Source organism: Primulina eburnea, chromosome 15 (assembly GCF_022965805.1).
Source record: "Primulina eburnea isolate SZY01 chromosome 15, ASM2296580v1, whole genome shotgun sequence".
NCBI classification, from domain to species: Eukaryota; Viridiplantae; Streptophyta; class Magnoliopsida; order Lamiales; family Gesneriaceae; genus Primulina; species Primulina eburnea.
The window spans coordinates 35,645,192-35,669,797 of record NC_133115.1 but is presented as its reverse complement, the minus strand read 5'-3'; the positions used below and the strand labels follow the sequence as shown (position 1 = coordinate 35,669,797).

General features: G+C 35.3%; 4 protein-coding genes across 8 annotated transcripts; 1 reads left to right on the top strand and 3 right to left on the bottom strand.

Moving 5' to 3' along the window:
- The first annotated feature begins 214 nt into the window (after positions 1–214).
- LOC140814150 (transmembrane emp24 domain-containing protein p24beta2-like) lies at positions 215–2,103 on the top strand. Of its 3 annotated transcripts, none has more exons than XM_073173032.1 (5): positions 215–311; positions 470–670; positions 1,030–1,216; positions 1,290–1,397; positions 1,796–2,103. In XM_073173032.1, the coding sequence occupies exons 2-5, from the start codon at positions 470–472 to the stop codon at positions 1,927–1,929; spliced, it is 630 nt and encodes a 209-aa protein (XP_073029133.1). In that variant the 5' UTR covers positions 215–311; the 3' UTR covers positions 1,930–2,103. The 3 variants fall into 3 exon arrangements, with proteins under 3 accessions (XP_073029133.1, XP_073029131.1, XP_073029132.1); XM_073173030.1 differs by having other exon boundaries at positions 247–315; XM_073173031.1 differs by having other exon boundaries at positions 271–363.
- Positions 2,104–2,329: 226 nt separating this feature from the next.
- LOC140814055 (protein NOI4-like) lies at positions 2,330–4,062 on the bottom strand. The gene is made up of 3 exons (XM_073172915.1): positions 3,881–4,062; positions 2,986–3,168; positions 2,330–2,558 (listed from the first exon to the last, which is right to left on the bottom strand). Exons 1-3 carry the CDS (start codon positions 3,968–3,970, stop codon positions 2,535–2,537), a joined length of 297 nt encoding a protein of 98 aa, XP_073029016.1. The 5' UTR covers positions 3,971–4,062; the 3' UTR covers positions 2,330–2,534.
- A 2,618-nt stretch (positions 4,063–6,680) lies between these two features.
- On the bottom strand, positions 6,681–7,679 carry LOC140814898 (early nodulin-like protein 21). Its single transcript, XM_073173993.1, has 2 exons — positions 7,338–7,679; positions 6,681–7,233 (listed from the first exon to the last, which is right to left on the bottom strand). The coding sequence occupies exons 1-2, from the start codon at positions 7,531–7,533 to the stop codon at positions 6,848–6,850; spliced, it is 582 nt and encodes a 193-aa protein (XP_073030094.1). The 5' UTR covers positions 7,534–7,679; the 3' UTR covers positions 6,681–6,847.
- A 3,757-nt stretch (positions 7,680–11,436) lies between these two features.
- LOC140813784 (uncharacterized) lies at positions 11,437–20,558 on the bottom strand. Of its 3 annotated transcripts, XR_012114009.1 has the most exons (9): positions 20,180–20,558; positions 17,672–19,506; positions 15,060–16,794; positions 14,106–14,449; positions 13,879–14,022; positions 13,467–13,630; positions 12,860–12,951; positions 12,651–12,783; positions 11,437–12,034 (listed from the first exon to the last, which is right to left on the bottom strand). XR_012114009.1 is itself a non-coding variant. In XM_073172501.1 (8 exons), the coding sequence occupies exons 1-8, from the start codon at positions 20,343–20,345 to the stop codon at positions 12,740–12,742; spliced, it is 4,455 nt and encodes a 1,484-aa protein (XP_073028602.1). In that variant the 5' UTR covers positions 20,346–20,558; the 3' UTR covers positions 12,058–12,739. The 3 variants fall into 3 exon arrangements, 2 of the variants coding, with proteins under 2 accessions (XP_073028602.1, XP_073028601.1); XM_073172501.1 differs by lacking the exon at positions 11,437–12,034 and having other exon boundaries at positions 12,058–12,783; positions 14,175–14,449; XM_073172500.1 differs by lacking the exon at positions 11,437–12,034 and having other exon boundaries at positions 12,061–12,783.
- Between the last annotated feature and the right edge of the window lie 4,048 nt (positions 20,559–24,606).

Sequence of the window (24,606 nt, the reverse complement as noted above, 5' to 3'; positions counted from 1 at the left end):
CATTTTAAAATGTCCATGATATATCATATCAAACAGATTAGATTCAAATTTATGGAATCAAATAGATAGATTTTGATATTTTTATTATTGTATTTTTTTTATTCTGTTTTGATATTATTTTATATATTAATTTATTTATTTCCTTAAAAAATATTTTGATATTATTTTATATAATTATGACGTGTGAAACTACTATTGGCTATTGCACGTACGAAGTGTCGAATGAAATTTACAGCAGTCAGGACCCTCGGAGTAAAACTCGAGTCTCGAGTGGGAAAATTCCTCGGTAAGTCCTGACTTTTTGACTCACAGTCAGTATTTGTCGAACATTTTTGGCTTTTGATTTGATTGATAATAATAAAGGTAACAAGAATCTGTTTTTATTCCTCTTCTGTTTTTGTTATTGTCGTTCCTTGATTTTTCTTTCCAAAAGAAAATTATTTGACGATTTCTTGAATTTAGGAGAGAGATGAAGCACCTGACGGCAGCTGCGGCGGCGCTGGCGGTTATTCTGGTGAATTTCAGCGGTGCAATGGGGGTTAGATTTGTGATAGACAGAGAGGAATGCTTATCTCACAAGGTGGAGTATGGGGACACGGTGCACTTGTCTTTTGTGGTGATTAAATCAGACGGCTCTTGGCGTTACAGCGAGGATGGCGTTGATCTTGTGGTAATGCTGTTTTTATTTATTTACCGATAAGTTTCATTACACATTATCTGTTTCATCTTTATAAATCATCATATTATTTATGTATATTGATTTATCTTTCATTTCTCGTAGTCATCTCGTCACCCCCACAATCCAAACGGCGTAGGTATGCCATATGTTTTGGAGTTTTGTATGAAATTACTGTGCTTCTAAATGATTTATTTTATAAAATCTATTTACATTCAAGTGTAAAGGTAAATACAAGAACGTCGATTACAGATGATTTAGTACTGGCTGGATCAAGAGACAAACTTACGTGATTTGAGAATGTTTTCTGAATTCGGATTAATTTGTTGTGCTGAATTTATGAATAAAATCAGGTGAAGGGACCAAATGGTGAACAAGTCCATGATATTCGAGACAAGACGAGTGACAAGCATGAGTTTGTGGCTTATAATCAAGGAGTTTATCGCTTTTGTTTCACGAGCAAATCTCCTTATCATGAAACCATAGACTTCGACGTGCACGCCAGCCATTTCTTGTACCATGATGAGCATGCTAAAGATGGTTATTGTCTCTTTGTTTTTGCCCTTGGTCTAGTTAGTTTGCGATGTTAAATAAATTGTTTTTATAATTGCAGAACATTTCAAGCCTCTATTTGAACATATTGGGAAGTTGGAGGGAGCCTTGTACAATGTTCAGTTTGAGCAGCATTGGTTGCAGGCACAGAATCATCGTCAGGCAATTGGTAAGACTCCAAATTGCTGTCTGTATTTTGTTAACTATCTGGTTAGTGGGTGATGGTATCTCACATGTATTTCGAAACATTAAAATTTGACTAACTTATGTTTCATTAGTTTATGTGAGCTGACAATCTTAATTTATTATGGTGTTCTTTAGTTATAAATTGTAGTCTCCATTTTAAAATTATCTTGGTTTCCTGAAAATTTCACTTGAGCCAGGCTTCTTGATTCATACTTTGTGAACAAGAAAGCTTCTTGTATTATTGTGTTCTGATTGACTGTGCCCTAAATTTTGATCATATATGTGAAAATAAACCTTTAGAATCTTGGCAGATCCACCAGCAATGTCATACATGCCTAATAGAACTCAACTATAACCTTCTTTCTGATCTAATAAATGCAGTGAACGAGAAAATGGGGAGAGGAGCAGTTCACAAAGCTTTATTTGAATCAGCAGTTTTGGTTGGATCTAGCTTTTTGCAAGTCTACATTATGCGTCGTCTGTTCGAGAAAAGGCTCGGGACGTCTAGAGTTTAGTGTTGTGCAACAAGGATTCAGGATTTTGAACTACATCTCTCAATATTAAAATTTCATAGCCTGATACTATATCAGATTTATCCTCTACGGGAATTTTTTTTAAGAGAATGTTAATATTTGTAGCATGGGAACTCGCTGGCTGCTTTCCTGGTTCTACAATCTATCATTTAAGCATTTTTTTAGACACTCTATGGTCTCCACGGCGCATAATTTCCATGCAAATACGGTGGTTTCAAATCACACTATTATGTCGATCAGATTCAGATGCACCTCATATGTTCCAACTACTAACTGGATATCCACCAGGTGTAATATAAATGAAAAACATCCAATCAGTGCAAAAAAAAAAAAGAACACAAATGCTTTACAAGAATAAGGATAGCAAAAGCAACACCAAACATTGTGTACAGATACGGTTTTAAGTCATCCATATTTCATTACCCACACCAATTTTTACAGTGCAAAATGTGGTGCCATGGTGGCTGATACACGCAGCAGCAATAATTTGAAAGTGTTTACAGGACTATTCACGAATGAATATGCACTCCTATATTTTATGTTTTATATTATATATGTAAACCTGATGTGGAGATAGGGCTTGGGCTCTACATGCAGCAAAACCATTTTTTCTGCAGACAGAAGATTCCAGTAAGTTCTAGGAAGTTAAAACCAGATAAAATTCAGATTTACAAGCTTTTTGTAAGTGAAAGCAATGAAGACAAGACTTCAACCTCTAAATGCAAAATTTGAAATCAAGAATTAAAGATAATGTTCTTTTCCTCCGTAGTAACCGAGAACAGTCAAACTTAAATACATTTTTTTGGTCAGTACATTGGCTCACCAAACACGGATTCCAAACAAACTGAAAATACAAGTTCTTTTCTGAGCGAGGATGACATTCACTCAGTAGGAAACATTCAAAATTTTATCGCTCAGTATGAGAAATTGTCCCCCTCACTCTGACTCTCTTTGTTCATATAATTAGATTTGAGTCCTCTCACGTCATTACATTAAATCTAACTAGTCAATACCGAAGTAAAATATAGTAAAACTTACACCCTGAGGTTTTAAAGGTTCCACTCCATGCCTTGCATTTATATCCATCTTTGTAGGAGACTCTGGCTTCCCACCAGTCTTCTTCTCATCCCTGGCTTTGTTAAATATTACAGTAAAACCCTCTGCTGAAGCCGGGTCATTAACATCCCATTCACCAAACTTTGGCAATGGCCGACCCTTCTCCTAAAAATGGTAAACACGACAGTCGATAAACATCAATTACGGGATACATGAAAATACCAAAGGCTACAGAAGTTATTAACAATATTAACTTTTAAAGATTCTAACTTGGTGAATCCAAATAAAATCAACTTATTGAAAACAATTTATAAACATCATCACCTTGGAATAAAACCAAACTGGAAATAATTTCATCACACAAACACCTTTTCACCATCATAAATACTTTCAAAAGATTTCCATTGGAGTCAGGTAAGTTATTGCGGTTTATTCCCATGAATGGGGATTCTAGAAGCAAGATTTCAACTCAAGAAACTGACAACTGAAAAATATTTGTCCTGCAACACAACTATAATCTAAAAATTAGGAAATTTCAATGTTGATTACATCACACAGCATACTGATACCACCACAATCAAATAAAATCAGAAGTACTTAAAAACTTCAATTCCAAAAAAAAAAAAAAAAAAAAAAAAAAACCCACAAACAGCTATATGTCGAGAACTAATAACACCCAAAAAAATTATCTCCTTCAGTGAATTTGATTTCGTTCTTTTACATTTGTGACAGAGAAAGTTTACATCAGCAAAAGCATACTTATCTATTTAATAATACAGACAGTTTCCTTATGTTTTCTTCAGCATCACCACCATGTTAAAGAGTAAAAGATTTATAATAATATCAATTCAAAACACTCCCAAAAAACAGCACGTACCCAATCACCAAAAACGGGACTGCTTTCATCATAGGTCAAAATCAATATATCTTCAAAAAGCATAACCCCCAAAATCAAGGGATCGATCATGCCCCATGGAAACACGAAATTCCAAAAAAATGAAAATGACGCGCCTTTAAAAAAAGAAAACTAGAAATCACGTAAACCGATTCTCAAAATCGGAACTTAGAATCAAAGAATCAACAAAAAAACGAATACATACCGACATGAATCCTTAAGAGCAACACTTTTTTTCCAGACACAAAATGACCCGACCCGAACCACAGCTGGAGAGAGAGAGAGAGAGAGATGGATTCTATACAGACCAAAGCGTATATATGTGTGTATAGAATAATTTTTGCATGATTTATTTTATGAGTAGGTATGTGAGACCGTCTCACGGATCTTAATCTGTGAGACGGGTCAACCTTACCCATATTCAAAATAAAAAGTAATTACTTTTAGCATAAAAAGTAATACTTTTTCATGGATGACCCAAATAAGATATCAGTCTCATAAATATGACCCGTGAGATCGTCTCACACAAATTTTTACCTTATTTTATTTAGTTTATCAAATATTTAAAATCACTACTTTATAATAATATAAAAAAAATTGGCCCATTTCAAAATAAAAATTGGCCTTCTAGCAGCATTTAAATAAGTAAATTTAATTAGCATGAATCAGTGGTCGTACCCAAAAAAAATATAATTAAAAAACAGTTGAATTCAATTCCATTTTTTATTTAAAAAAATGTTGGTTTACAGATTTAGGTGTACGTAGACTATAGATATCATACATACATACATACATACATACAATTTTTTTTGTAATCTATTAATAGAACATATAATGAACAAGATACAAATATCATGCGCCTACCCACACGAACGAACGCATATAATCTTGTGGATGTACATAAAGTTCAAAACAAGGTAAAATTTGCCAAATAAGAACCAAAAACTATGTCTTGCATTCAAGTTCTCTTCTCCCTTCGCACTTGAGGGCAATCTCCGGCCGGTCCAAGGAAATTTTTGCACGCTTCCGTTACCTTTCGTTGACTGAAAGGTTCGGATACACATTCTGAACACCAAAGAAACAATTTTAAAAGTATGACATGAGAAATTTGAAAAATCCCATGATCCCAACATTTTCTTGTACATCTCATCAAGTTAAAGATTCCAATTGAATGAGCAAAACAAGGTGCACGTATGTACTTCAAAAAACGATGCTCGCAGCAGATATAGCCAAAGCAAGAACACGAACGACATCCAAGTCGAATGAAGATATGAGTAATGTGATTCAATAAAGGTGAAAAGTAACTAAATGTACATGGCAATGATGAATCCAGATGCTATTTTTACAGAAAACCACGTCGCCGTCAGTTTAACCAATTATCCAAATCCTTGGCAACCTTCATGGATCTTGAAGCCGTTCCTTTGAAGAATGTCCAGCTGGTCGAAGCTGTAAAAAAGTTGTACGCAATAACTTTATAGGATAAGCTGAAGGAAGTCTCTCAGGAGCTCCATATGCTTTGTGAATCTTGAAGCCTCGCAATGCCTTAAAACCTTCTAAAAGAACCTAAAAAATCAAGCACATGCAGTAGATTAGCACATGTTAGAATACATCCACTGGCCACTGCCGTCCCCGGGAAATTCACTTGTTTTGAACCAAGACATTGATGCCAAACTCAAAAGTTCCTCCCTGATTTTGGTGCAGCTATATTCTAATGCTCTCTCTCACTCACTTTCTTTCACACACACACGCTCAGGCTTAACTGGTGTTCCAAAAGAGTAACAGATCAAATCAGTCCAAGAACCATTTGCTTCCATAAACTAGAAACATCATGATTCAAATCGTCACACGTCTTTTCAAACTGAAGCTGAGTATTAGTTAAGACTTCTGATATTGACTTACAATCAATTTCAGGAAGACCGCTAATCAAATTATTCAAGCTCTTTATCATTAAAAGTTGATACAAGTTCTCGTGGTACTAATTTCATTGAAACCTTCAAGAAAGGAATTGATTTGAGGCCGGATAGCATCGTCACAATGTGGTCAGCGACAAGGTCCACATATTCATGCTTTGTTTCTTCCATTACTCTTATGCTTCTTTCTCCTAAAGGATCCTCATCTATTCTAATCGTCAAATCTGGAATGTCACTCACCTCAAGCATCCATTTCAAATTCGAGTTCAGAATATGGTCCTTGGAACAATTACCACTCGGCCTACAAATCTGAAATATGAGAGAAGTTCACTTTGATATACATAATTTGGATTTGGCCCATTGTTTCCAACACTGCTCCTAAGTCAAACACAACCCTTGAGATACTATTCTCTAGTTAAACCACCAGCATCATTTTTAATGACCCTGTTCACCGTTCATACGTCCTTTAAGATCTTGAGTTGGTCTCCTACGCAGCTGGTTAAACGAATCCTCCAAAATGTATGCGCGCGCCTAACATTAATTTGCAGTGGACCTGAGAGGTGTTGATCAACTATGCAAAATATCAAAAGTATCAGTTTGTTTAGGTAAATTACCATAAATACGGGCATTTATTATTTATATACCACTTTCATTAAATTTATATTTATTTTTCTATAATAATATTTTTATATCACTTTTAAATTATAAAACATAAAAATTGGGAACGAGATGAAAATAATCTAATTTTTAATATCCACTTTTGTGTGTATCCCTGCAGTATGTAACAAAAAGCTTGTATTCTGTTTTATGGACTGCTTGGAAACAGATAATTTGTAGACTGTTTTAAATGATATGAATTTGAGATATATACATAATTTTTAAGGGAAAGAAGCATTGAATCAATAAAATCCAACTACAAAACAATAACAGACAGCCACACTGCCAAGATTCATGCATCATGCTACTAGAGAATCATCACTAGAAAACTTCATAAAACAACAAACTTATCAAGAAACTGATTAAACCTAAACAAATGCACCTATATAAATAAGTAAAGTAAACCACATAATCCAATCGTGGAGAAGGAAACAACATCAAGTTTGATGATCCCAGAATTTACTCCAGCAGGAGGCCCCCAATCCAGATAATCCGAACCTCCTCCATCTGCACCATCAGCCGGAGCCGGAGCCGGAGCCGGAGCAGAGGATGGAACTCCTATCTCAGAAGGATGCATCACTCGAATGATAAGCCTTTGGCCTGATTTGCAGTGACCCGGCTTCCCACTCATGAAATAGTAAAAACCCGAACGATCAAACTGGAAAACCGAGCTTCCGTCTTTGAATACCGAGATGGGGTTTGCAGTGTTGCAGTTCAAGTAATCAGCAGAGCTCACCACCAGCACCGAGTCATTCTGGTACTTGAAATCTGATGATCAACAGATTAAAAACAGAAGCATTAATTAGCTCTTAAAACACAAAATCTACATCATATACACATCGTGAATTTTTTATAATGTCTACAGTACTTACGAAGTGTATCACCAATCTGGAATCTGTTTTCGGCAGCCCATTCATTATACGTCTCAGGTTCTTCCCCAGTCGGTATTTTCCAGCCTCCCTCTTCTCCAACTTCGAACTGGAAACTCGAAACCAAATGCGGGACTGAGGCTGTAAAAAGGATGATGGGAAACAGAAGAAAAGCTGATCTTGAAGCTGTAGAAGCCATTGGAGTGGATCGAAGTAACAGTTTGATTTAATTCAGAACTTGATCAAACAACTAAATTGCAAGCTACTGGCATGAATTCACGAGTTGATACAATAGCAGGAAGCATCAAACATCAACGGGGACATGTTAATATATATAGAAATGTGGAGCGAGTGGGAGAGTGAAGAGCGGGGAAATGGGATGCATCAGTTAAGGCCAACGTGCATGAGGATCGAGAGACAGTCAAATCTTGGGTTGGCGGCATTTTGACCCTTTTGAACCTCTGCAATTTAATGTTTTACCGATTCAACGCACATGCAAATTATATATATAATTGCCCTTCAATTTCTTAATTTGGAAAAAAAAATTGATTCATTTATCTTAATAAAAAAAGCGTATTATTTGTGAAAAATACATTATAATATCGTGGTATTATAAAATTTTATTTATGAATTTTAGGACAAAATATATTAAAATTTGACAATTAAAAATAAGATGTTTCTATTTTTTTTTTCTGTTTTTCACGTGATGTAAAGTCATAGGCTATCTAAAAGTTTTAAAATATAGATAAAATAGGATTGAGTATTTAAAAAAAAAAATTATTCAGTAAATATCAAAAATTGTTTCATCGATCAAGTTATATAATAATGGTGTAATTCTAATTTTAAATAAAGTTTCACCCAACACAAAAACCAATGTAAGATGGTTTTATAGGTCAATTTTGTTAAACGGAACTCTAACCCGACCCAATTCATGAAAATGTGATATATTTTTTATCTAGAAATATTAATTTTCACTTAAGTTGTGTGGATTAGTTTGAACCGTCTCACGGAAATAGATATATGAGACTGTTTTACAAAATGACTACTATTCGTCGAATCATTATATAACTTAATTAATAGAAGCCTAAACGTCAATTAAAATAGTAAGAATATAATTAGGGTTTCACAAAATCAAATAGAAGTCGGTTAGTATAGATGTCTAAACTTTAATTAAATACTAGTTACTCTGTATACGCGATATGTGTGTGTACAATTTTTTTTATTATTATTGATGGACTAAAGTGAAATTTAACAAATTATGGAGGGACTAAATCGATATTTGAATGGTTGAAATAAAAAAATAATAAAAGTGTGTGTTAAAATTTAAAAAATAAATAAATAAAAGTGTAATATTAGTATCATATAAGGGTAAAATTGGGAAAAAAAATTGGTGTCCTCTCTAGGTAGTTATTATCATGTCCTTACACTTAATAATATAGATAGAAGATAGATAGTTATAGTATAGATAATATAGTATAGATATAATTATATGTATGTATACATATGGAATTTGAAATGTTATAAATTCTGAGTTCTTTTTAATGAAAAATGTAAAAATCGACCGCTGAAGAATAAATAAGAAATAATAATTCTTTAATGTCTTCTGTTTTGGTATTTATTGGTCATTGTCGAAAGAATATCTTGATTTATGATATTATCAAGGCCAACCAAAGTTGGATCACAAATCACATTAAACTTTCATGAAGTTGGTTCTCTGAGTGTGTATCATATGAGACCGTCTCACGGATCTTAATATGTGAGACGGATCAACCCTACTCATATTTACAATAAAAAGTAATAATGTTAGCATAAAAAGTAATATTTTTTCATAGATGACCCAAATAAAATATCCGTCTCACAAATACGATCCGTGAGACCGTCTCATACAAGTTTTTGTCTGGTTTCCTTTACCATCTCCGAGAATTTTTTAATTATTTATTATTTTGGCAAATATCTATTCAACATATTGAAAATTATCTTACAGAATATTAATGAGCGAATCAAGATTAATTAAAATCACAATATTTGAGATTGCAGAATATTCTGCAAGTCCTCAGATTCTTACCTTTGGTCAGATTTCATTAAATATCAAAAGAGGCCCAAAAACATAAAAGGATAACTCAGTTTCACTGGAAAAAGAAACCGAAAGAAAATGGTTAATTTCCAAAACAATCCAATTGTTTAAAGAAGCAGCTTTCGTTCAAGATTCCCAAGAATTTTTCCCCCCTTGCAATGAACCTATTATTCTCACAGCCCGATCATAAAAACATAAATTTATTTTTTCTTAGAGTCATAATTTTTTTAATAGTACTTATGCCAACATAAAAATTATCGAATCCGTCGCAGATCGTTCGTAAATCTTTACGTGTGTGTGTGTATATATATGTATGGTTGCATCAACCCATGAGATTAGGTCTATGTGAGAAAGTCTCTGTGTATTTGCCCGAAGAGGAAAACCTGCTCACATGCAAGAACGGTTGAGGCAAAAACAAAGCACGAGTAACTTGAAAATTTGATTGGGCATCAAGTCATTATCGAGCTAAGTTTGTGTAAACACGACATTTATTGGTCACTATTGCCTTCATCATTATGACCCAGAATTCTTAGTGAAATTGGTAGTTTTGAATCATAATATTCATAGTTTCTAATGCTAACATCAACTAGTTGTGGCATTTAATTCTTTGAACAATAATAGGGTTTTGCCTTGATCTGGCAGTTTTTCTATATCCCACGAAACTGCCAAATATCAAAGCTCTTGAGAGATTTTATACAGATTCTCACGTGGATAAAAAACGAGAATACTTTAAAATGGTTTATAATGACTTATAATGTACTCATATAACAACTTTGATTAACAATTTTTATAAAACGAGTACGAATATAGAGCAGTTAAAAAATTATTTTTTTGGCCTATTAATTAATTTTATCTTTTTAGACAGTACACGCACATATACATATATAATTTTAATTTTTGAACCCTTAAAAATATAATGTAAAACTTTTGTCTCCCTTAAATATCGAGTATGCATGGATACTAATATTAGCGAGTTTATTAGCTCCTTGTATAAATATGTGGCCTGGCTCTCTCTCTACTTCACTATTCCATTACACACCAACTTCAATATCTCAGTCCTTAAAATTTTTTTCCTATCATTTATTTCATCTCCTTTCATTTCTCGAGTTTCTTGAACTACTGGTGCTCTGATATGGAGTGAACAGCAATATTTCATGCCTGAGATTTCAAAAGTGCTGGTTTAAAGGCAAGTTTTGTCCATATATTCCTTGAAAAACAAGTGATATTGATGGTGATGAAATGTGTTGACAGAAGAGAGAGAGCACAGTCCCCCATCGGCAAAATTAAAGGGTTTTTGCTGTTTTGTGGGAATGTGCTCTTTCTTCTCCTGTCAATAATCGCACCATCAAGCAAAATCATATATATTTGTGTGAATTAATTAATTATAAGCAGATTTATGTTTCTATAAGTAGGAAATATTATATATAATGATTCAAAATGTTTCATGTCTCTGTGCAAGGAGTAGGAAGAGGGTAATTCACAGATTAAGAATTTGCATGCAGTGAAATTATTCCATTTTAGCAGTGAATAATTAAGTGATTATATTTGCTCCATTTAAAAAAAAATGGCTCGCCTGTGTGCCACACCTATATAGATTGCTTAATGCTCCGTGTATACACATGACTTAGAACTTTCCGTTGGGTACATATATATGTGTGTGTGTGTGTGTGTGTGTGTGTGTGTGTGTGAGAATTTTTTTATGATATATCTGGAAATATTTTTTCGTCAGTCATTATTGATATTTTTAGAATTTGAAGTCGATGCATTGATTTGACTGAAACATCATAAAATTTCAAGAATAAAAATAAAAATAAAAATAAAAAAATTATGGTTGACACTTGACAGTTTACCCACAACCACCAAAATTTCACCATTTTAAAAATAAATTTAAAGTAATTCTTTTATATAGTGTACCACTTAATGTTATATACATATATTTAGAGAATAAATTGCATATTTTACTTAACAACATAATCTATCAGTTTATAATCATTCGTGTAACCAGATAGGATGATGAAATGTAAAGTGAAGTACTATTTCCAATTCCAAAACAGCAAAATACTCACATGCGCACAGCAGGAAGTGAAGAAATGAAGCACTGGACTTCAGTACGTTAGCTGCAGTTTCCCCTCCATTGGATTATCACAAGTCCCTTCATATGTACAAGCCCCATTTGCAAGTAATTTGAATTCAAGAAACACATGGTTACCTGGAAGTGACAATCATCTCCGTGATAATTGGAGAACAAAATCAAACTATACATGCATACAGTTTTGGTATCGTTAACGTTTTTAGACCCCAGCCAACATAATATTGGAGTTGGGTCTGGACCAAATCCACAGTTTGCTTCAGTTTTCAAAGACATGAACTCACATATCGCAGTTGCTTGCAATTACTCAAGATAAGAATTTGGATTCAATGACATTTCTTTCAGGTACAACGCAACAAGATATTATCATCTTTATGTGGACAGATGATGAATATAGAAATTAAGAATAAAAAAATTGTTATCAAAGTACAATTCTTTCGTACTCATACAAGTATATACATGCCTTTGAACTCAAAATCAGTCCAGAGGAATTATCCCCTTTAGCCAGAAATTTCCGTCCAAACCAAAAAAAAGCACCTGCAATTCATTTGACGGAGAGATCAAGGGCGATAAAAAAAGCAAGATCAGTAACGTTCAACGAAGAAATTCACCAATAACATGGAAAAATATTTGCTATTCTAATATGGATGGTTTCAATTCATTCACTATGTGGATATGGTTGAGAGAAAGCGGGAATATTGATATAATTATGCATTCCATTGCAAATCTTATAGAAGTGTGTCATTTAGTTTGCATGTGGATTGATGGATTTGAGTTGGAACGAGAGATTTCATCTATCATAAATTTGTAGGATGAATTTCAAATAACACGCATTTATATTGAACTTGCATAACTTGATATAGAGTGAGATTTGAAATTCATCGATCCAACTATAACTTAAAGTTTAAACTAGTTGTTTGAACTTTTGTGAAGGCATATTATTTGTTTGGTGGTAGTTTGAGAGTGGAAACACAAAAAATTTAACAAACATAATGGAAATGTAACAGTTTAGTGACATGACCTAATGTATTTTCCAAATTGATGCTGGGTAAGTTAACCAAATAATTCTTTAGTCATCATTTGTCCTTCGATTGCGCGGTTTCGTCTATAATCAAAACCAAACCATGGAAGTGGTAAGAAAGTAAAGAAATACCTTTTAGTGAGAAAAGGCTTGAAAAAGCATATATTAATGGATGTCCATGAAGTCCAGAGATAATTATTGCAACAGCCAGAAACTTTGATTTATGCATCCATCTGTCTCTGCTGTAGCTTGCGAGGAAGGAGAACTAAACAATGACATTTACAACCTTCAATAAAAAATTTGTTCGCCTCCAAAATAACCTAATTAGAATTCACATTTACCTTCATCCATGCTGCAAAAGCTTTCAGGATGAAATATCAAATCAGGTTCCATTTTTCGCTGCAAGGGTAAAAGCAGAGCCACGGAGCTTTTACTGCAGAAAGACCAAAAAACCTCAGATCCCATTAACCTTAGAATAAAAGCGGCAGCTGAATAAAACTTGAAGGCTTTTGCAGTCCTCACCAATAAACGATTCATAAAATGATTAATGTATCTTCTCTTGCAAAAAGGAGAGCATATCTATAATCCAAATGCATGCGACATTAAAATAGACATTAAATGCATGCGAGAATTTGTTTCTTATTTACTATTTAAACCATTGAACGAAAGAAAACAAGTCTAGCATATCTATAATCCAAATCCCACACATAAATGATTAATTTATCTTCTCATGCAAAAAGGAGAGCATAAAAAACACACGAACAAGCTACTAAAACACCAAAATTTTATCTTTCATCATCATTCCCTGATCATTTTACTGTGTTCTCTTATTTTTCCACATCTTAAATACGCTTCTCGTTAATTTCCCTCCAAAGCCAGCAGGCTATAGTGTTTTTGATGTCCTGTCCAAATATTACCCAAGTTTTAGAAAACAACTGAGTTAATCACCTGGCCCATGATGGAATGTACTTCTTGGTGGGTAACTCTTCTTCTTCTTCTTCTTCATCTTCGTCGTCTGAACATTGATATGGAGAGATCTCATATGATTTTTCTTGCCTTTTCTGAACTATCAAGTCCTCGTTTTTGGGTGATCTCTCGACTGTGGGCAGTGCCTGGAAAATAAGTACAGCATGTAAAAGAACTCCTCAAGTGTCTCATTGAATTATCACAAACCTTTCAGAAAAATCATTTCAGATTACAAAATCCCATATTTTGACAACTAGATGTGATCGACTGAATGGAAAGGATCTTTGACATATAAATAAGGCGGTAATAGTTTTGTGCTTTTAGAATACACAACAGCATAGAAAACATTCAGCATCTAAACATATATGTTATATCTTGTTGGAAAATATCATACCCTTTCAGCTTCAAAAGAATCACCAGGAGTAACACATTCTTCAATGACTACTTTTTTTGAAGCCATGCTGTCCCCTCTCACGACTCCACGGTTTTGCTCCTTCTTAAACTCATTGCAAGGCTTCCTGCTGTTGATTTGCTCATCCTAGATTATCAATAAATAAGTGAGGCTCAAGTAGCAGAAAGTAAAACAAAGCAGAACATCAAGTTATTCAGAAGAATCACAACTTTGGTATGCCGTTTTTCTTTGTCAGCTTTCTCAACCCGTCCTCTTTCTTCTTGTTCCCTCTGACGTACCTTTGCTTCTAACCGCATTCTTTTCTTCTCCTTTTCCTTTCTCTCTTCTTCCTCTCTCGACCTTTTCTTTGCAATGGCATCAGCATCTTTTTTCTTGCGTTCCAATTCTTTCTTTTTCTTCTCAAGTTCCATTTTTCTCAAATTTTCTACCTCCAATTTTGCACGTTCAAGCTTCAAAGCTTCCTTCCTATTATTACGTTCATTCCTTTTTTTTTCTTCTAGACGTTTTGCAGCCTCAGCAACCTCCAGGGCTTTCACCTTGATGTCTCTTTTTCCTACAGTATGAGAAGTTCTAAATTGTTCATAAAAAATGAAACAGAAAAAAAAAGAACAGAAATGCACCTCAGTTCCATCCTCAAACATCGAAGCATGTTGTCCATAGTTCTAATCACCACTTAAAAATATAATATTTTAGAAGGATCCCTTATTTCATATAGTTCCGAGATCCTTGAGTATCAACTCTCAGTACTAAAATTTTACCACTACACAAAAATCCATGCACAAATATGTAAAAGAATCCAGCTGAATCCTAGCAATCTTAAAAGTTCAAAGCTTATTCAAGTTAACGATAAATATTTAATAAAAAACATGTCGACCAGCAAAGAAAACAGTAATCAAAGAATAAGGACCATAGGACCAAATGCACTTATAGGATAATCGAACTCTTACCAAACTTCGGCGAGAAAAGCATATGAGATGAACAAGAACATTTTGCCAAACAGAACTAAAAATAAGCATGTGGCTTATAATTCCTCAATACTAAAAAATGAATTGCAATCGATCTGAGGGTCTGGGGGTACAGTGGTAATCATTATTGTTAAATTATTTTAAAATGCTAATTCTATCATCAGAATTATCAAGCACAAAGGAAGCAAAAATAACCACCTGCACATATAGCAGCAGCTTGTGTCTGTTGTACCAGTGGTATAAATGAACAAATATTTGAAACAATGTTATTCCTCTTAGAATCCCTCAATGAAAGATTTTGCTCCTGTTTCTTCAAAATGTTTTTACTTGATAAAGTTGGTTTGCTGACCCTTCCATCAATTGATACTTTAGCCTTCTTGGTTCCATCACAACCAATTGATAAAGTCTGGTGACTCTTTCTCTTGGATTTCCCCAAAGAGGATCTTTGATTTTCCCTCATCCCATTGTAATACCTAGACTGATTTTTCGGAGTCCATGGGATATCATCATGAGTCCCACCAACGTTAGATTTTGCACTGACATCCACAGTATCTGCCCTCAAGATGTCTCGCCGTGCAAAAGTTGATACAGATTGATTTAGATCCATATTTGTCAAATCCTTAAGCGGATGTGGCATATTACAATTGTGTGCCAATAACGAATCAGTGTCTTCTTCGACTTCATCTCCAATCTCATCTACTCTTTTATTGTCTTCGCTGATACAAGGGTCTTCCTCAATTGGGAAACATGTGAGTTCTGGATTTGAAATTGAACACTTCTCTGAACTTCCAGTGTGTAATGACAGCCTTTCCCTTCCAACAGGAGATGCATGTTGGATTCTTGAATTCCAACCATATCGTGCTCCAGAATAAGGTAGGCCAACAGAATATGGCCCCCTTTCAAGACTTTCAAGAGCACCTCCCGTATCATTCACAAGACTCTTGCCAGAATCTAGTTGTTTGTTGAAATTAACATTTAAAGGTAAACTAGTCTTCAAGTCCAAGTGCTCAAGAAGACCATTTGGTAAAGACTGAAATGGGTTTACTAAAGCAGATGATAAATGAGAAATGGGTGTATCCAGGCTAGCCGATCTGCACATTTCTTCTATAATGCTAGCGCGTTCTATTGCAATCCTTGAAAGGTTCAATTCAGCCAAATCAACACCATCAGCAGCAAAATCCAGGTCGCCACAATCAGCTTGTGTCTCTACATCGAACCTCTCAAACACAGGCATCGATTCAGCAACAAATTTCAGGTCTTCATTTTTTGGAGATAGAACCAAACATTGTGACTGCTGCCCATCCACCGACTGAGGAGATTTTTCTGCTTGAAGCTTTCTCGTAATGTGGAAAAAAAAATCTGTATTTATATAATCTATATCCTTATTCTGGTCCATTTCGATATCCATACTCATCTTCCTATCTAATGAACCTGTCAAATCAGTGTTTACATCCATTTCTATGTCCCTCGAATATCTACTTGGAGAATCTCGTTGAATGCTGCCGACATGTTCCACCGAGCTTGGATAAGAGGTTAATCTGTTCATTTGTAGCTCTTCAACCTTTCTTCTCTTCAACTGTGGCCTTGATCCAATGCTGACAAGTTCAAATCTACCCTCAAGTAACAAGTCCTCACCATGTTTGGCACTTCTATAATTAGTTGCTGACCTATTATCTTCAACAGGAGTATCAGCATGTTGACCCTCCCCAGTAAGGCGTGATAAAATTTGAGATTCATGTGCGGGAAAATGCTCTATTTTGTCAACAGAGACACACATTGGATTTGCCATTTCCGTTTGTCCACTTGAGAACCCGTGGGACTCTTCAACAGAGTTATCGGCTAATTTGGGAAAACCAGATTGTCTGCTGTCTTTGCTTCCAGTAGCATGTGAAACTTCTGGGCTCTTAGCACTGCGTTCACCACTCCAACTACCCTATCAAATGAAAATGAAATGAATCATGGCGGAATGAGTCCCTAGCGTGTAAGAATTAGCCGAAATCTTTGAAAATGTACAAACAGGTATCAAGCGATTATGCACCTGTATGATTAGATAATAATTTGAAGAAATATATTTCATTAAAAATAAATAGTTTTTCTGTAAATCCTAGCGAAAAGATAACATTAGTTCAGTATTTGTTCCTCTTATTATTTTTGTGCATGTTAACAATCAAGTTTTACATCTAAAGAATCTTGGCAGATGCATACGGATGGTAATTTAGTAACCAAGGCTTTACTGCGATGATGGATCCTACATTATGGTCTCTCCTCCTAAAGGGATGTGCATTCTCACTTTGCAATTGTGACCCTTAAAGCGCCAACAGTACACATTTAATAAGGGAGAAGACATAGAGCAATCATAATTCATAACAGTTATTCTAGTGTACTATGATAAGTTTGCCCACAATCAGCTGAGTATACATCCAATGTGGATGACCGATAAGTTGCTTTCGCCCAAAAATTTTCCTACAGCTTTCTTGCAGTCCAAAACAAGGAGACATAGAATTATAGTTTAAATTTAAAACTGAGGGTCAAATTTATTTGACGAAGAATATGTGAGCCTCTTATTAAAAAGGAAAATCATACCCATAAATTCACCGAACACCTGCTAGAGAACTATAATAAAAACAAATAAATGATAAAAGAAAGGGAAACAGTCAATGAGTTATGATCTGACTAAAAAGATGTCAGCCAAGTAATCTTCCACTTATCATAGGATTGTAACCCACTCAAACTGAATACATAGGCCACATGTATTAAAAATTTATAGGTACAAATTGTACTGGACAAACGAGCTCACATGAATGCCATACCTCTTCAATGACCTGCTTTGCCGAGGTGTCATTCCCTTGTTCCCAACATAGTGTCACTGGACGAAATGGTAAAGTAGGAGTGTCCACCATTTTTGACATCAAAATATTTGCCTCATCTTCAACTTCAGAATATTGGTAATTCCTGCCATCTATATTATCTCGAGGCCTCTTTGGTGTGGTATTTTCACTTATTAGAGAGACGTATTTTTCAGCGTTAACATTTTTTCGGACCTCTGAATCCTCCGGTGACTGCCCACCCAAAGAATGGTTATAACCGTGGATAGGAATTTCCTTGTTAAGTAATAAATCACGATCCGACATGTTTTTTGGTGAGTTATCAGGCCTATTCTTCCCAAAACTAGAAGAGAAGGTTTTCGAGTTTTGTTCTTTAATCACATTAAAATCTAATTGCTTTATCTCCTCAGACACAAAACTATCTATGGAATCCTTTGCCACTAAAGATTCCAACTGCCTTCTATGTTTAGCACCATTTGAACTTAGAATAACCCTTATATGTTCATCACCATTCGAACTTGAACTAACAGAGTGATTAATAAGACTGCGTGAAACAAGCTCGTTGTTCACCATAAAATCAACATTTCCGGGCTCATCAAGCATATCTTTTGTTTCACATCGAGGTGGTCTAGTTTGACAACATGAAAAATTCTGAACTTCATCACTTGCAGCAGACTTCTTTCTAGGAGAGGATCTTGACAGTGTACCCAAACAAGACGGAATTTCAGAGCAATGTACAGGCTCAGATATATTGCTACTCTCTTCGTAACTCTTGCCGCCTTCTAAAATTGATCCTCGGCTGTCCCTATCTACATGACCAACATCAAAAGTATTCTTCTTAACTGGGGATCCATCAATATGGTCCTTATTTAAATCATCCCCAAAATCCATTATGGTACCAACCATTCTCTGAGCATCATTTGAAAATCTATCTGCTTTCCATGAAACACTAGCACAACTTTGAGGCCTATGAAAGCTTTTAAACGAAGAAATTTTTCCAGAATAAACATCTCCCTTTTCTTTGCTCGGAGAACCAGATCTATCCAATCTGATGTCCCCATCATTTTCACCAAAAGCAGCTGAAGATCCAGCTGACTGCAGTATCCTATTACGATAATCGGCCACCTCTCGACTATACCTACACACAGAGCTCCTTTTACTCGTGCTAGCACCATGAAATGACTCATCTTTTCTATCATTTTGAGAGTGGCCAAATTCTGATGAAGTTCTGCCAGAACCTAGAATTTTGACATGGCTTCTAGACCTCGTAATTCTGCCAGAGTACAAATCCATGCCATTGTCTTTGTTTTGGCAAGCTGCTTCGTCCAAATCCAAATCGACATAACATGAACTGCCAAATGCACAAAGTTTTTCCAATTCTGCGAGTTTATTTTCATTACCCGTATGCTTGGAAGAAGAAAGAGACAATCTAGTCCTGCTTGAAAGACTACCACTGATGTTTTCATGATCTAATGCATTCTCAGCTACAGCATTTGCACTGTTACGAAGCTCGAGAGCCTTTTGTCTAGGCTTAGATCTCTGAATTCTAGCCCGAGACTGATCCGGTGGATTAGAAATATTCGAGAACCCTCCAGTTGTCTGAGCCTTAGGTGATGTAATACTAAAATCTAACTGAGGAGCACAATTATCGGAACAACCAGCATCTGCGTCGTCTCTGGTGGCTGAAACTGTTGGACTACCTTGATTAGCTCCTGAGATGAATGGCTTGTTGTACAAGGGGTATTGTTCAGTGGAGCACCCGACTGAGGCTAGTGTATATGGGCCAAGAAGTTTAGACATCGGCTCTTCCTTGTTGAGTTCTGCAAGAACGCAATAATTTTAACAATGACATGTTGCTAACAGGTCAACTAATTCAAATTTCATGTATCTTTCCCACGTTAAGAAGTCAACAAATTTCATAATCTGTAACCAATTGACTTGTGATATCTTCCTTACCAAATTTCCAAGTTCAAATTGATTTATGGAAAACGAAAAGGCTGCAAAGGTATGGTAGAAGTTAGAACAAGTTGAAAATGGAGCAAACAATTGCAAACTGACAGAGTTTTGTTGCAATTAGATTTATTCTAGCAAGAACTTTACGAATAGAACGAGAAGTACAATCACTCGAACAATTAGTACAAAATATAGTATGCTATATTTTGCCCTGAAGTAGTGAGTTACTATAACTCCTCTCCTTTCGCAATGACATTACTGAAGAAGGGAAAAACCCATCAACATCAGATATATTTGTGCTGCAAAAAAATACGCTATTTTTGTCGTGGAGTGAAATTTTATTCTCCGTTTTTACGTTATATAACAAAATCTCGTGACTTCTCAAGTCCCGGACGATTAAAGTAATCATATTAGTTAAAGAATTAAATTTTGGAGAAGGGAACCAACCAGCCAATTTTTTACAAAAATGGAGTCCAACTTATGAAGCAAATTTACAATCCCAAATCGATCGGAACCCTAGGTTCGATCTTTCGGGAATACCTTTAGAGTCGGATGAGCCGGTAGGGTTCCAAAGCCAAGACGGAGGAGTGATTCCTTCAATTAGGAGTTTAGAGGCCAGATTCTGGTTATAAAACTCCGTCTGCTGCTTCACTTGTTCTATTATTCGATTCTTCCGCTCAAAGATCTGCACGAACAGCTTCTCCATTGTCGTGCCACCTTCCAACGGCACGCCGAACGATCACAAAAACTCCGTTCACCAAACAAATAAATCTGGTTAGAATGATTATTACTCCAAATTGCTTCGGAGAAGATTTTGAACGTGTGGGTGTGTGTGACTGTGTGTGACCGTTAACGACGGATCTCACATATCCTCGAGCGCAGATGTGAATTTCAAATTGGATTTTAAAAGTTTCGAGGAAATGGACAAAACCCAATTTGATTGGTAACTTACCGAAATATGATAAAAATTAAAAATCAATTAACCGGGTAAACGAGGCGGATCATCCGGCCCGTAAATCATATTGAAATTGGGCATCATAATCTAAACATAATTTGGGTCCATATTTGAGGTGGGTTTATTGTAGTGGGCCTTTTGGGCTTTGTTAAAGTACATAACAGCGAGTATTATGCCACTAGGTTTATTTCCCACAAATTTACAAAAGTATTTTCAATAAATAAATAGTTATTTGTGCTATGTTAAAAAAGTTGAGCACCACATACAAATTTTTATAATCCGACTTCATTACATCAATATCATTTTACATATTTATCTTTGAAAAATACACTTTGCCTCCTATGATTATTGGACAAAACCGACAAAATTTCACTCATTATCTTTACCAAAATCTCATGCTCATATTCTCTCATCTCACAATCTCATTTCTTTCGCTTCATCAAAAAATTAAAATTTAAATTGCAAAATATCCACTATTTATTCGGTTTCTCCTCCTCATAAACTACTAATGCCTCGTCCTCAATTTGGTTAAATTTACTATATTTTTAGAGTGATATATATTTGTGGTTTTACAATAATAATTGGAAGTAATTTATAATTTTGTAGAAAAATTAAATACTTAATAATACTTAATTTGTTTTGGGAAACTGGTGGTCCAGAAAATGTCATGGTTCGATTTGAGAATTTACAACATATCCTAATTATTTTTTAAAAACAAATTTTGTCCAATGTTATTTTCCATAGGACCATCGAATTAATATAATGGAACTAATAACGTTATAATAATATAATAATGAGTAATTGCAAAATGAATAAATACTAAAATCCTATCTAAAAAATCGCAGTGGTGAAAAAAAAAGTACAAATTAAATGGCCAAAGCAGCGCAGAGAGCCAGTCCCGTGAGAACGAATGAACTCTTGTAGGCATTTGAAATCGAAGCCGATGTTTCATCAGCCGCAGGCCCTTTTGCACTTTCCGGCGCAGAAACCGTTGGCGGCGTGCGACTGGACGGAAACATTTCTGGGGCCTCTGATGGTGTTGTCAAACTGGAAGGAACTCCTTCGGCCGGTGTAGCGGCAGTAGCAGGGACATCCGCTGGTGGAGAACTCGCCGGAGTTGCGGGAAACGGGGACGATACAGGTGTGATAGTGCTTACTGGGTTGGATGGAGCGGGAGCCGAAGGAGACATATATTGGGACGGAGGAAGAGCGGGAGAAGAAGAGGGGCTGGTTTTCGGAGCCACGACTGGAGAGGAAACTTTAGAAAGCGGAGGAGGAGGGACTGGAGACTTTACTGGGGATGTGTGAGGACTCTGCGGTGAGTGGTCCGGTGGGGGGACTATGGAAATCGCTGGCGATGGAGAAGGCACGGCGGCTATTTGTGCATCGCCGGAATATTGCAGATACGACACCAGAAAAGCAATGACAAGTAGCACGAGTCCCATTTTCACCATCTTACCGAAGTCGGTGCTGGCAGAGTATATGATAAATGGGAATATTAGAAAGTAATTAATGCGAAAAAATTTACGATTCTTGTTGTCTGAAGATATGGCAAGTGATCTAATTGCAGTGATATATATACATGGAAACATTTGTAACGAAGCGTTGTCTCCGTCTCTCGGAAGGAATATGACCGTTGAATCATTGGAATGTGGGGTCGCTTGATACCGGCTCCAGACGGTAATGTAACCGTTGATTCTGTAAATGACTGGCTTTTACTATGGAAAGAAAAGTCTCGCTATTTCAGAGGATATATATTATTTAAAATCTAAAAGCTAGATTATTTAAACATATAGAGATGTTTGATAAGCAGAAAAATTTGTGTAAAATGTTTCACGAGTCATATTTTGTGAAACGGATTTTTTATTTGGATCATTTATAAAAAATATTACTTTTTTATTCTGAATGTCGGTAGGGTTGACTCAACTCACATATAAAGATTCATGAGACCGTCTCACAAAAAATCTACTCTTGATAAGCTATAAAATTTGAGAACAATCGACAGGAATTTGAATTTCACACTAGAGAATTCTTAAATAAGGTTGAATCCAAATATCAAAACATACGAAACATCCACATGACAAATTGTCAAAACTTTGAGTTTTCACCAATTGCCTAAAAGTAGGTTGTAATCCTCCAAAGCAAATACATTTTTTTCTTAACATATGCAACACACAGTATTACATATTATCTTTTCATATTTAATAATACAACAAGGTGTTGGGATAAAAACATATTCACCAATAACGCAAATGGATACATTATTCATCTCTTTTGTAAAACTAGAAAGAAAATATATAAAATAGAGTAATTAAAATTAGCTTGCACAATCAAATCATAATGAACAACAATAGTGATTTTAATGTTGAAAACTTCCCTATTGTGATGAGTAAAAATTGCGGGATGAGAGTCCATCAAAATAATCTCCAGAGTAATTAATAACGATTTTACGATCAGAACACAACCAAATTCAACCAATACACAATCACAAATAACTATCAAAATATCACAACCTTGACACAATAAGAGAATTATAAAGTTCTCACCTAAAAAGCATGTTGTCCAGAACCTATTCCCGTCGATACAGGCTCCAAATCTGACTTCCACCGTGTAGAAAGTACCTTACGACGTTCTAGACATTCTATCCAAACTCGAGCTTAATCAAACAGTTATATTTTTGCAAATGATATTCACAAACAAACTGCGCAGATTCTACGTGAGAAACCATATTTAATTACGTTTATGCAATGCACGTTAAAATATATTTTTCGAGTTTCATGTTTCAGGCGATTATTCGAGGCGGGATTGAGGAAAAGACCCGGGGACGATTTTTGGCAACTTTAAAAGTGGTATTTTATTTTTAGTTGAGTTTGGGGGTATTTTAAATAATTTAGTGAGTTTTAGTATTTTGAGCCTAAACATTTAATTAGTGATTTTTAAACTTTTAAAGTCTAGTATGGTGTGTGAAATTTTAACTAAAGAGCTTTATTTAAAAGTTAAGTGTGAGTTAGTGTTTTGGATTAGTAGACTATTATTTTAATTAAACAAAAGTTAGTCTCCTAATATTTTAAAACACACGCTACACACACAAATTACACACTTTTACACACACCTGTAGCGCACAAAACACACACACAAGTCTCAATTCAAGTTTCATTATTTTGAGAGAAAGAAAACCTAGGGTTCTTAGCCTAGAGCAGCCGCCCCCTTCCCCCTCAAATTCCAGCAGATTTCGGTCAATATTATTGCAAGAAAACGGTGCCACGTTCGTCCCGGATCAAGCCCCTCTCTATCTCCGCTTCGGTGACGCCGTTTCGGTAACGTTTGATATCATAAGGCACGTATATTCTGTTCTTGCTGTGTCGATCAAGTCATATTATGTGTTGCGTTGATTTTTATGCGTAAAAGTTATGTATCATGTTAGTAGTTTGAGCGGATTATAGATCGGATCAATTTCGAGGGTAAAATTTTAGATCTAAAACTCGTTTTTGCTGTCTTTTCAAATACTGCGAATTTTTTGTTCATATTTTGGGAAAACTTTCAACGGCAAAAACGTAGAACTTTTCGATACCTTCGATTTGATATAAAGTACGAGATTTTTGGACGAAAAATGAGAGAGTTATGATATTTTTCGTGTGACTGCTCAAACTGTAATTTTAAGAAAAGTTTGGTATCATTGTATTTTGAAGTTTTATGTTGCAGGCTTCGTTGGAAATCGACGGGCGATCGTTGCTGCGTATAAGTATGTTAGTATTGAGGTTTGTTGTATTTTTCATGGTTTTCGTTGGACGTCGTTAGGCGTTTGAATCGGTTTAAAGTCGTAGGAAATCGATTGATGTCAATTGCATAATTGGTGTTGCATTGTGTTGTATAGTGGGCGTCGTATTTTTGAGGTGTTTGTATAAGTTTGATGCAATGTTATAGTGTCCTAAGAAGGGTCTTAAAGTGTTGAACCATTATATTCAAGTGTCAACTTGGGTGTGTAGACAGTGTATAAGATTTCTCGCAGGTT